The 12,186-nt window shown below is 38.4% G+C and overlaps 1 protein-coding gene across 2 annotated transcripts; it reads right to left on the bottom strand.

Annotated features, from left to right (window-relative positions):
* Window positions 1-3,555: 3,555 nt before the first annotated feature.
* PIGH (phosphatidylinositol glycan anchor biosynthesis class H) lies at window positions 3,556-11,563 on the bottom strand. Of its 2 annotated transcripts, none has more exons than XM_044661997.1 (4): window positions 11,384-11,563; window positions 5,727-5,940; window positions 4,952-5,028; window positions 3,556-4,706 (listed from the first exon to the last, which is right to left on the bottom strand). In XM_044661997.1, the coding sequence occupies exons 1-4, from the start codon at window positions 11,561-11,563 to the stop codon at window positions 4,614-4,616; spliced, it is 564 nt and encodes a 187-aa protein (XP_044517932.1). In that variant the 3' UTR covers window positions 3,556-4,613. The 2 variants fall into 2 exon arrangements, with proteins under 2 accessions (XP_044517932.1, XP_044517931.1); XM_044661996.1 differs by having other exon boundaries at window positions 4,952-5,035; window positions 5,731-5,940.
* Window positions 11,564-12,186: the final 623 nt, after the last annotated feature.

The raw sequence follows: 12,186 nt of genomic DNA, 5'->3' as shown, positions 1-12,186 counted from the left end.
CCTCTAGAGTTTTAGAGATGTGGTTTGTATCATCTTATTTGATTTATCAGACTTTCCTGCCAGGATCATCTAAAATGGAGCTCACATCCTAAAGCTGAGTAAAGTGTGATACTGGAAGAACCTAGAAGATTAGTCTTTCAGTCTTTTTGCAAACATGTCACAGTCTTAACTTATCACCCATTAACCCTAATTATGAGTATGAAAAAGGAGTCCTTCTAGTTTGTTAGTAGGATAAAGGATTCTGCTCAATGAATTCCTCAGCAAAGTACTCCTGAACTACAAAGGAAAAGCTTGATGCATAGATTTTCCCAGTTCCATTTTCACAGCAATACCCTGCTTTGACTTAGCTCCTTTCTCCTATAGGATTTTATCTCATTATTATCTCTCTTATATTTTATAATCTCTCCTCACACAATGAGGTAAAAAGCAATTATTCCCATTTCACATTCATTCATTCCTTTTGTTATAAGGAATGTATTTAATGTTCATTCTGTCTTCTTAGGAGCAGGATTTATAGGTTAGGGAAAGTTAAGTAATATATCACTCGAACTCTTTAAGAGCAGAAGTCTTCTAAATTTTCCCCCTGAGATCCTTTTGGGACAATTATCCTCCCCAAATGGCTCTTTTAACCTAACTATTCTCTACTCGGTATTTGAAACAGGGAGAGGTAAAAAGAGAAAGAAAGTAAGCAAGCAAAAAATCTTGCAAAATGCAAGTTACACACAGATATTTACAGTTACAGAATAACACATTTCTAATTATACATTATAAAAACAAAATGTGTGACTCCTACTTGGCCTACCAAGCTATTATAACTAAATAATAGCTGGTATGTTGAAACCCAAACTATTATAAGTATAACTGATCTAATGTTGGTATATTGGTAATAGGTATTGAATATTGATAGCCAGTTGGTAATGCCAAACTGTTATAATAAACTAGAGCTGTCAGGGTTAAACTATTTGCAAGTGGTGGGATGGAAGGCTGAAAGCAGCTTACTACAATGCTTATTTATTTCTGGTAGAGGTATGGACAGGAATATAGGAGATGGGGAAACTAGGAGTTAGGAATAAGACAGGAATCTCTTAACCTTATTCTAAAATGTCTAAATAAAACCCCACCAACTAGCTGGTATCTTTGCAGCCTCTTCTTGTCTACCAACGTAGACCTCCTTAAACTACTCACTATCTTAAATTTAAATTTTATCCAACTAAGCTATGCTAAACGATGAAATTAAATTATAATGAACTCCTTAAGAAATTCCTCTATTAACTGTCAGTTAAAAGCAGCTTGTCACACACAGCCACAGACATAGGCCTCAGGGTGCTGAGAAGCAAAACTCCTCAGTAAGTAGACTTTTAACTAGAAGCAGTAAGTCTTTCTTTCTTCAACCTCCTTAAATCTGTTCTTCTCAACTCCAACTGCCACCAGCCACTGTGAGAGAGACCTCTTCACAGAGAGCCCAAACAGTCACTCCTGTTCTCTGAAACCACCAAAAGATGGAGCCCAGAACTCTTTCCCACCACTGCTTTTATGCAAGGCCCCTTTATGTGACCCCGGGGCTATTTAGAAGACTTCTGCTCTTAAAGAGTCTGAGTAATATATTACTTAACTTTCTCTAACCTATAAATCCTGTTCCTAAAGAGACAAAATGAACACTAAATTCCTTATAACATTATACTCTACAGAAACAAAACCTAAAGATAATTATTCAAATTCACCTTGTAGTTACTACATAAAAAAACCTTGCAAAAACATTACATGCAAAAATATACATTATATACATATAATATCCCCCGGAAGTGAGATATTTTATTTAATATTTAAATGTTTAATATTTATTATTTTTATTTATTGTTTATTGTTTGCTTATTATTTATTAATTTATCAATATTAGTATTTAATATATCCTTTTCATATTAATAACTCTTTATTAACCAAAAAACAGTTACCATTATGTACAATCAAACCTTTTATTTAATTGCAAAATTATTAAAGATATAGGTTCTGCGTCCTTGAAAATAATGTCCATTTCTATTAGTCCTGTCCAATTAACTTCTAAAAGTGGTTTTCTGAGGAAGAAAATACATAGAGCTCCAACTAATAGCATGTCCCCAATTAATGGTTTGAAGATAACTGTCATTGTACCATGAATTTGTATACTTTTTACACCAACTCTACAGAAGTATCTCTTGATCTCCAACTCAATCTCACAATTTCCCACAAAACTGATCTGAAGGTCCAAAATAATGTCATTTGTTCACATTTTCAGTGTACACTTTAACACCATTAATCCTCAGGGGCTGATGGCCCATATCAATCTTTGTGAAACTGAAGGTACTAAGGTGAGCATTTGCTCCCCAAACAGCTGGTTCTATTGTTTCTCAAAACAATTTCTCTATAAACTGGCAAATATAAGGCCACCTGTGCTTTAAGGTCTTATTTAGCCATTCTGCTTTCTTCATTCCTTGCTAGGAAAATGGACTTTAGTCCTGGAATATCCAGATTAGTTAGTGGACATCCCAACACTAAGTCTGGAGCTTTCATCACTAGCAGAGCTGTTGCAGCTACACCCCAGAGACATGGGGGGTGCACCAGAAGCTATTGGGTCTAATTGTGATGAATAATAGGCAATCGGATGCTGGACTGATCCTAAATATTGCGTTAACATGCTAGAAGCTACTCCTTTTCTTTCATGAACTTGCAAAGTGAACAGTTTCTTATAATCAGGAATGCCTAAAGCTGGTGCAGATAAAATTGTTTGTTTTAGCTTAGTAAGGGCTGCTAGATGTTCTGCATTTAATTTGTGGTTCCTTAATTATATCTTTTGTTAATTCTATAAGAGGTTTGGTGATTTCCCCAAAGCAGGGAATCCATTGCTTGCAAAAACCTATGGTTCCCAAAACTGCTCTTGTCTTTTCATTGTTGGGGCACTCGATTTTTGGACATTTTCTATATATGTTTGGGAGAAATGAAATGCATACCTTCTGGTAAAACAAATCCTAAATACTCTACCTTGGGGAGACACCACTGCACTTTTGATTTTGATAGTTTATGTCCTCTTTTCTATAATTCTAATAAAAGGTGTTTATTATCTTCCTGACATGCTTCAACAGTGGGCAACACCAAGAGTGAATCATTTACAAAATGTATTAGCATAGCTCTCCTTAAATTCGATATTTGCAAGATCTTGAGTTAAAATTTGGGAAAACAAGGTAGGGCTTTCTACATAACCCTGAGGCAAACAGCACCATGTACATGTAATCCTTTCCATGTAAATGCAAATGTTTTTTCGGAATCTTCATGGATGGGTATTTAAAAAAAGCAGAACAGAGATTTACTACTGTGAATTATTTTGCATTGCTAGGAATAGATTAAATAATAGATTACAAAATTGAAATAAGCGAGTTGAGGATCTGGTAAAAGTCAATAGATATTGGGTTGAGGTTTGGACCAGTGTTGAGGACCTGATGTTAGTCGACCACAGGCTGAAGCCCAAGTTGGTAGGCATCACTTCCTGTGGGTTGATGGCAATACAATCATACTGCTCTCTCAGTAGGTTATAAACAAAGAACTTATTTTATTGTACAAAACACAGGATGGGTGAGTGGACCAGGGAAATGGATGCCCTAGCTCTAATATTTCTCAACTCCTACCCCCAGGCTGACCTGCAAAGGTCTCTTTGGTCACAATAAATTGGTCTACTCTCACTATACTCTCTATCTACCTAAAATGAATCTAACTACCTAGATCTGACTGACTGGTCCACTGAATTGAAACAAGAACAGTACAGTTTAGTCAGGCTGGCTAGAGGCCCAAAGGCTGGAGCCCAGGTGTTCTGGTTTGGTTTAGGATAGATAGATCGGGTCCTTGCAGCTCACACACAACAAATGATCAAGATAGGAACCGGGGTCACAGGATCAAGATCTAAGAAGGCTTCTTGATTTTTAGGAACCTCCAAGTTGAGTCAGGAACTTATCTTTCTCCTGCAGCTTGATACCAAGATGGTCACAGGAAGTAAGCCTCTGCTCTCCTCAGTGTCCAGAGATCAACAGACTCCCTTGGAATCCAAGTGTCCCTTCTTAAGCATTCCTCCCATTCCAGAATGAGAGCCCACACAGTTCCATGCGTGTGCCAAGCTGCCTGCAAAGTATTTGCATTGCCCAAACCCTCTGCAAATCTATCATTCCCTCTAGTCTAATCTAATACTTATTAATAGTATTGAAGATGGGATACAATCCAGATATTATATTATTTATTCTATTTCTCTGTACCCCCTGACGTCCATGTAGGTCATCAAGGCTGAGACTTGCTGAAAGTTGTTATTTGGACTGTGCCTCTAATTATACTGGTATAGGGAACTCCCTCTTCCAAGGTGAATACCTGCCCTGCCTAAGGCCCTAAGAGGTTTGGCACTTCCCTGGGCTCACAGGAGCAGTACGTGCAAAAGAGAGAACTTAAACATAAGTCTTCATAACTACAAGGCCAACCCTTTCTCCACTTCCTCATGGTGCCAATGCTGATTAGAACTGGCCAAAACAAATGGATGGCTGTGGCTCGAAAATCTGGAATTATCTCGACAGGAAGCAACACAGAAGTTTGCTGGATGAGACTCATGGACTTGCTGATGTGACTTTCTGGAGTGCCAAGATCTCTTGGCAACTTCTATACACTTCAATCAAGCAATCCAGTCGAGGCTTGGCACTCTAAAGCCCAGTAAGGAGAAATAGAGTTAGAATTAATGATTTTTTGAGATTATAGGTACTTTTAAGGACAAAACAGCTTAGCCTATCAGTTTCATAAAAAGATCTAGATTCATATGTAAACATCTATTTATTAATTTAAATGTTTATCTGGTACTGTGTCAGGTATTATGGAGTTTAAAAGATAAAGAAATCAACATTCAGTCCCTCAAAGAGATTATCCCTTGACCTGGCATATTTGGGCTCACCTGGAAGACAGGCACTACTTGTGATACCCCATGTGGTTCTACTGGGTCCTTCAATAAAATGCATAAGTAGTAGATCACTTTTTGCTGTAAGAAAATAAACCAAATGGTAGAAGCACAAATATAGCACACTTTTTTTTTTTAATGATATACCTTCAAAGGACTATTTTCAGTAGATAATGCTTCAAGTGAACATGACAGCAACAAAATTGGGGAGAAGTGATAACATCTTCTATTGGCAAAACAACAAGGTTGCACAAAATCCAAGTTAGAAGATGTCTGAAGTGGTCTTCTCTATTACTCATCTACAATGGAATAGAATTACTCATCCACAGAGTAGGAATAGAGCTCTGTAAACCATAGAGTAATATATGATCCTATAATAACAAGAGTTCGCATTTTTAATTGTATACTAAAAATCCTTGCTTATCATGAAGATGGTGGGCAAGTCATTCTATCTCTATTGGCTTCATTTGTAAAATGAGAGGGTTGAATCTGATAACTCCCCTAAGGTTCCTTCTAGGTATAATATTCTATAAGTACATAAGAATTTGATGCTTCTATTTAGAGCTGAGCCTCTCAGTGAGAAGAGAATAAAACCTTCACTTTGATAAGTCATATGAATATTTTCTGCCAATTAAGATTTTACCCGCACCTGGCACAGAAATGTCTTCAAATTCAATTTTACATGGTAAATAATCCTTTGGGTATATTAAGGAACACCCAGGGCTTAAAAATATTCCAAAAGATATCTGCTTAAGAGATCCTTAAAGAGTACTTACCATGTAAATGGCTTCATTGATGACAACATCCTTCACCTTGCCCATCTCAATGAAGGTTGTACTCTCTTTTCCTGAGGCATAGGATGAGGTCATCTGGATGCCAAGAGAGCCAATGATCAGTAGGGTTTCTTGATCAATCTTTACAAAGTGGAGGTAACCAAGTAACCCTAGAAGAGTGATGAAGATAGCAGCAGAAAGGACCATACTGTTCTGAGAAAGGATTCAAAAAGAACCAATGAGACAATTGAACCAGATTTTATGTACCTTTATTATCCTCGCTATGACAAAACAGGCATAGCACCACAAGATGCCTAAGTCTAGTAATGGGAAGTGTTAGAAAAAAATCCTCATTCGGCAATACAAAGAAGATAAGAGAAATGAGGGGAATGGGGAGAAAGATTATTTTCAGCTTAAGGGGAACTAGGATAGAACACCAGGCCTGGAGTTGGGAGGACCTGGGTTCAAATCTGGCCTTAGACACTTCCTAGCTGTGAGACCCTGGGCAAGTCATGTAACCTTGTTTCCCTAGCCCTTGCCCTTCTGTCTTAAGAATTGTTACTATTATAGGTAGTAGGGAAGCAGCCAGTAGATAGGGAAAGAGTGAAGATTAGTGAAAAAGTATGGATGATAAAAGGAGAAACTGCCAGAGAAGATGAGATGGAATGACTTCATTTATGCATGTAGAGGTCCTTGGTAAGAAGGGCCATTGCATTACATGAGACAGAGATAAGGAAGAGAAGAGGGAACTCTAGTTAAATGGTTTCAATTTTTTCAGGAAAATATGAAGTAAAGTTCACAGCTGAGAGGGTTGGGGAGGTACAGCTATTAGAAGTTTGAAAAGGGATGAAAATGTTTGGAAGAGCTTCTGTAGTAAGTGTAACAGTCAATGAATTAGGGAGTTTAAAAGGAGTGCCTTACTATAGTGAAGAAACAAGAAATTTTCTAAAATAAAGTTATACTAGATGCAATTAGTATAGTTTTGTAATTTTCTCTAGCTTCATTCAGCAACACATTAATTGGAGTGAAAGCAGTAGATAGTGAGGTGATCAAAGCTAGGGCATATCATAGAAAGATTGGTAATAAGATAAGGGAGCAAGTGATTCAAGAGGACAGTATAGTTAAGTTGGTTCACCAAGGGATGAAGAAAGAGAATAGAGAAGAAAAGAATGGAGCCAGTAGTGGGGAAAGTGATGACCTAGGAAAGAACTAGAATTAGAGGGATTGGAGGTCCAAGTGAAGAACAAAGTGCAAGTTAGGTAGGGGTTGCAAAGAAAGGGAAAGCAGAAATGACAACAATTCATGAACAGATAAGGGAATGTCAAGAGTTCATGAATGTGAAAGCAACAAATATAGGACTATCTCTGTGTATAGATAAACTGGATCAATGGATCATGGGAAATTAGTAAACTGAGGAACTAGAAGTTTAGGGTGTTTTAGGGAATATCAATATGTAAGTTCCCTAGTATGAGGGCAGGAGGTGGGGAGGAGAAAGAATCTGAGTCGGGCACTACACTCCTTGAGAAAAGAAGAATGTCCTGGAATCTGGTTGAAAATAACTACCAAAATATTGATTGGATGGTAAATATGAAATGAATGAACCTCAAAGGAGGAGAGATTACTAAGGATGGTGGCAGAGAGTCTACAAGTGAAAATACAGAGCATGGAATATTCTAACCCATTTACCTCAAACAGTGAGGAAAGTGAAAACGATTCTGTAGAGGTTGGCCAGTGGGGGATAGGAGGTGGAGGTGGGGGGGTTCTGTTGTCAGGAGGCAGCCAAGGTTCTCAGTGAGTACAAAGAGACAGGAATGAGAAATGAAAAGGTTTAAGAAGAAAAGTTAAGTTTTTCATTATGGAGCAGGCATTGTCAAGGACACAGTAGAAGAGGTGAATAGCTTTAGAGTGGGAAACTGAAGACTGAGAGACACCAGGGGATACATTAATGGGGATGGAAAGAAGGAAGTAGCCAGTGAGGGAGAGAAGAGAGTTTGAACAATGACAACCAGGAGTTCAGAATTACTACAATAGGGAGGGTACAACAGGAGTTTGTTAATCATTTAGAGCCTACCATATGCCAACTTACACTGTCCAAGCTCTGGAGTTACAAAAACTAATATAAAATCTTTGGCCTCAAGAAGCTTATATTCTACTGAGAAAACAAGAATACAGATAAGTAAATAGAAAATACATACAAAATAAGCACAAAGCAATGGAATACCCCATTTTTAATATGCCCCATCTATCTGGTAGTCCCAATAGCTGGAGATAACTCCATTTCTCTAGCCCTTTAAATTTTTTGAAGAACTTCCCTCACAACCATTAAGGCTCAAATAGTATCAATATTATTATCTTCATTTTACAGATGAAGAAACAGACTGAAAAGAAGCTGATTTGCTCATGATCAGTAACTTTCTGAAGCTAGTGTTCAAAACCAGGTCTCTTGACCCCATGTCCAAAATTCTATCAACTAGACCCAGTCTCTCAACAACTTCTAAGTGATTCTCCTTTATTCTGCCTAATATTCATTTTTATGTGTCTCTTCCTGACACTTTTTCTGTCTGACTGAAGAAAATTCCCTGCAGCAATTGGTCCTCCTTTGCTCTAGCAACCTCACCACAGATCAGTTAATGTATTCCTTTCTAGATGCATTCTGAATTAAATCAAACTATTATCTTCCTTCTAGTTCCTTATACTTTATGAACTGCCTCATTTTCATACCCAGTACTAAAGTGTTTTGATGATTATAGCTTTGCAGTATAGTGTGAGATATCCTTCTGGTAGGATCCCTTCCTTTCTACATTTTTTTTTTATTATATCACTTGTTAACCCTTTTGTTCCTCCAAATAAATTTTTTTTCCTAGCTCTATAAAGTAATACTTTGGTAGCTTAATTAGAATGAACGTATCAAGATGACTGATCTTTTTTCTAAGAAATCCCTTCTGGTTTTTAAAATCTCTATTCTGTCCCCCAGTTCCCATGGTGGTAGCACAAAAGTCATTCCTGTTTTCTCACTATAAAAACATTAATATCTGCAAAATAACTGTTTACATGTTTTTGTAAACAATCCCATTTTTATCCAAAAGGAATAAAGTAAAGGGTACGATGCAATTCACAATAAATTGAAGCGAGGGAGCATTTTTTCATAGCTACAAAAGAAAAATTATGAAATGTATAGTAGTAAAGCAACAAAGCTGGAGATATATGGAGACAAAAAAATATTTTTACAGAAGGAGCATCTCCAAATAGGCTGAAGAGTTGGGATTGAGGATTACTAGACACTTGAAAATCCTTGGGATGTTTATACCTGGAAAGCACTTCCAGAGGACAAGATAGTTGTCTTCAAAAAAGGCTGTGATATGGAAGAAATACTCATCTTTTTCTATGTAGTTTCATAGGGCAGAACACAGATCAGAATTATAGAAATGAAAATTCAACTCAATACTCTAATACTCTAGTTTCTAAATTCAACTCAGGATAAGAATTTTCTAACAGAGATCCAAAATTAAATGGGTTGCCCTGTGAAGGTGTAAATTTCCTGTCACAGGACATATTTAAGCAAAGTCTGGAAATGCCAACTGCATAGGGATGTTATATAGGCAGGAGATTGGCCTGGATGCCTTCCCAACCAAAAGTTTTTATCATTTTATGGCCAAATACCTATTAGTCACTCACACAAAAACATCAAAGTCATTTGGGAGCATGAGGCTTTTTGAGGAGCAGGAACTGTCTATCATGCAGTACTTACAATGGAAGCCTAAGACAACACTGGTACATGGGGAAAAAAACCACAAGGGAACCAAAGACAACTTTGCCTATTTCAAAATGTTGCCTAGAGATGGTCTGGTCCAGGAAAGAAGAGAAAAAATGATATATCTATTTGTACATAGGACTTATAATTCACAAAAGTACAATTATAATATGTAATAAGTAGGTTTTTGTGATTAAATCAGAGAATCTCACCATCTAACACATTATGTCAATTTCTTTTAAAGGTCAGAGTTGAAAACATACTTGAGCTTTTGGACCATAAGTATATTCTTAGTTAGTAGATGCCCAATTCTCTGCGTTTATGGTGCTGAAGTTTTTGAAACAAGGCTTGCCTGAAAAAAGGTAATAGAACCTTAATTTGTTTTAATTTAAGCACAGTATTCATTTTATAGAAAGTAAAACTCATAGGATTTAAAGATGTAAGGAACTTTAGAGATCTAGCCTAAAATCTTCATTTTACAGAGGAAGAAACTGAATGAAACTTCAAGGAACTAAGTAAATTGACCAACACTACACAGGCAGTAAAGGTGCTAGTCAGATCACATTTGAAGTACTATGTTTAATTTTCAGTAGCACAACTGGAATTAAGTGGAGTCAAGGAAGCCAGGTGACAAAGAGGATACAGTGCTGTATTTGGTATTAGGAAGAAAAAATTCCAATCTTGCTGATTGGTTAGGTTACTAGCTTTGTGACCCTGGGTAAGAAGTCACTTAACCTCTTTCAGACTCAGTTTTCCCATCTGTAAAATGGAGATAGTAATAATACTGACCTCTCAGGGTTGTTATGAGGTACAAATGAGATTATATCTATAAAATTCCCAGCAAACCTTAAAGTACGGCACAAATGTTAGCTATTCTTATCTAAGGAGACCAATGGGGGACTGGTTAGGAATACCTAGGTGCCAATACTACTTCTGAACTTTTGAGCTGTGTAACACAGAATGAATCACTTAACCTCTCTATGAGACTCAATAGATAAATCAGTTCTAGGGAGTTGCCCAAATCAGAGATATAATGTATCTATTAAGACATGGAGAGCAAAAGGGAAGGGAAGTGACCAGCATGGAAAAAGGTCAGAAAACCATGTCACAGAAGGACAAAAATAGAAGGCATCATAATGGATGTCTCTGAACAAATAAAGAACTGTCAGGTAGAAGAGGGTATGGAACAGAAGGCTAAACTAGAAAAAAGCTGTAGCAAATCAATCAGCAGGTATTTAGTAAGCATTTATTATGCTAGGGCCTGGCACACACTGTGGGTGTTTGATTAAATGCTAGTTGACTGTCTAGCCCACTCTATTAGCTCCACATTAAAACTATCTATCAAAATAGCTGTCAGATGAATATGGAAATGTTTTGTATGATAGCACATGTAAAATCAATATCAAATTGCTTAAGATCTTTGAGAAAGAGGGAGAGAATGTGGACCTAAAAATGTTAGAAAAGGAATGCTAAATATTGTTTTTCTGTGTAATTGAGGGAAAAACAATGAATTACTATAGAAAAAAATTGCTGTCCAACAAAAGCCTACCCCAAGTGCTAGGTTTTGAGTTTTGAGTAGGTGGCTAGATCAGCACCCGTGAATACGGCCTAATAATAACAATAATAGTTCACACATTTATATAGCGCTATGTGTCAGGCATTGTACTAAGCGATTTACAACTATCATCTCACTTGCTCTTCACAACAACCCTGGAAGGTAGGCGCTACTACTATCCGGATCAGGAAATTGAGGCAAACAAAGGCGAAATGCCTTCGCACAGGGTTAGTCCCCCAGCTAGTGAGCATCGAAGTCCAGCTAGTAGAAGTAGGAATCCAGCTAGAGAAGAAAGGGAGGGGCCGCCAACATCTGGAGCCCTGGCCAGCGGCTGGGGTCAGGGCCCGTACCTGACAGAGTGTGAAGAGCCCATAGGCCACCAGCCACACTGTGCAGGTGGCGGCGGTGAGCGAGCGCAAGGAGAGCCTCGGACAGCCGAGGCAGAACTCCCGGCAGGAAGGAGAATAGTGGCGACGCTGGAGAGCCAGGCGGCCGCCATAGATGTCCGAGAAGATGCGTTCCTCCTCCATAGCAGCCCAACCTCACGCTAACTCCGTCCCTAGGGCACTCACGCTAGTCATGACGCACCGGAAGGGGCCGAGCCCTGTCCCGCCTCCTTCCCGGTCTCGCGGTTCTTCCGCGCAGCAACCTGTGCTCGGAAGCAGTCTTTAGCGGAGAAAGATTTTTGGGGTGTGGGTCTACTTCCCTTTAGCAAAATAGTTCCCAAGATGGCTCCACTTCCGTTTCCCCGGATTCGCTGGTGGTAACCTAAGGCATCGACTTCTCAGACTCTATAAGGTTTTGAGCGTCTTAAGCGCGACCTGGGAAAACCACCAAACTTCAGAACTACAAAACTGCCAAACTGGCAGGTCTGCGAAAGTTCGAACTCTGCGAAACTCCCTCGCCGCCCTTCCAGCCCAAGTGTTTAGGTAGTGAGTGAGGTCTGAAGGAGAAATGAGGCCTCCGAAAGGGGAGAACAAAGCCAAACTTCTTGGATCAGGAAAGCGCTTCGCCTCAGAATAATGCCGTCTGCCCTGTGGGTTTTAAGTTTTTAGCTTCGGGGCATGTAAGAATGATTGGATTACTCTTGAAACTTTTTTTATTAGGCTTCTCTGAAATAATATTTCACCAGTACATGAACCGATCCCTAGAT

This window comes from Gracilinanus agilis, chromosome 2 (assembly GCF_016433145.1).
Source record: "Gracilinanus agilis isolate LMUSP501 chromosome 2, AgileGrace, whole genome shotgun sequence".
NCBI lineage: Eukaryota > Metazoa > Chordata > Mammalia > Didelphimorphia > Didelphidae > Gracilinanus > Gracilinanus agilis.
The sequence above is the reverse complement of the archived record's forward strand: the minus strand, read 5'-3'. Positions and strand labels throughout refer to the sequence as shown.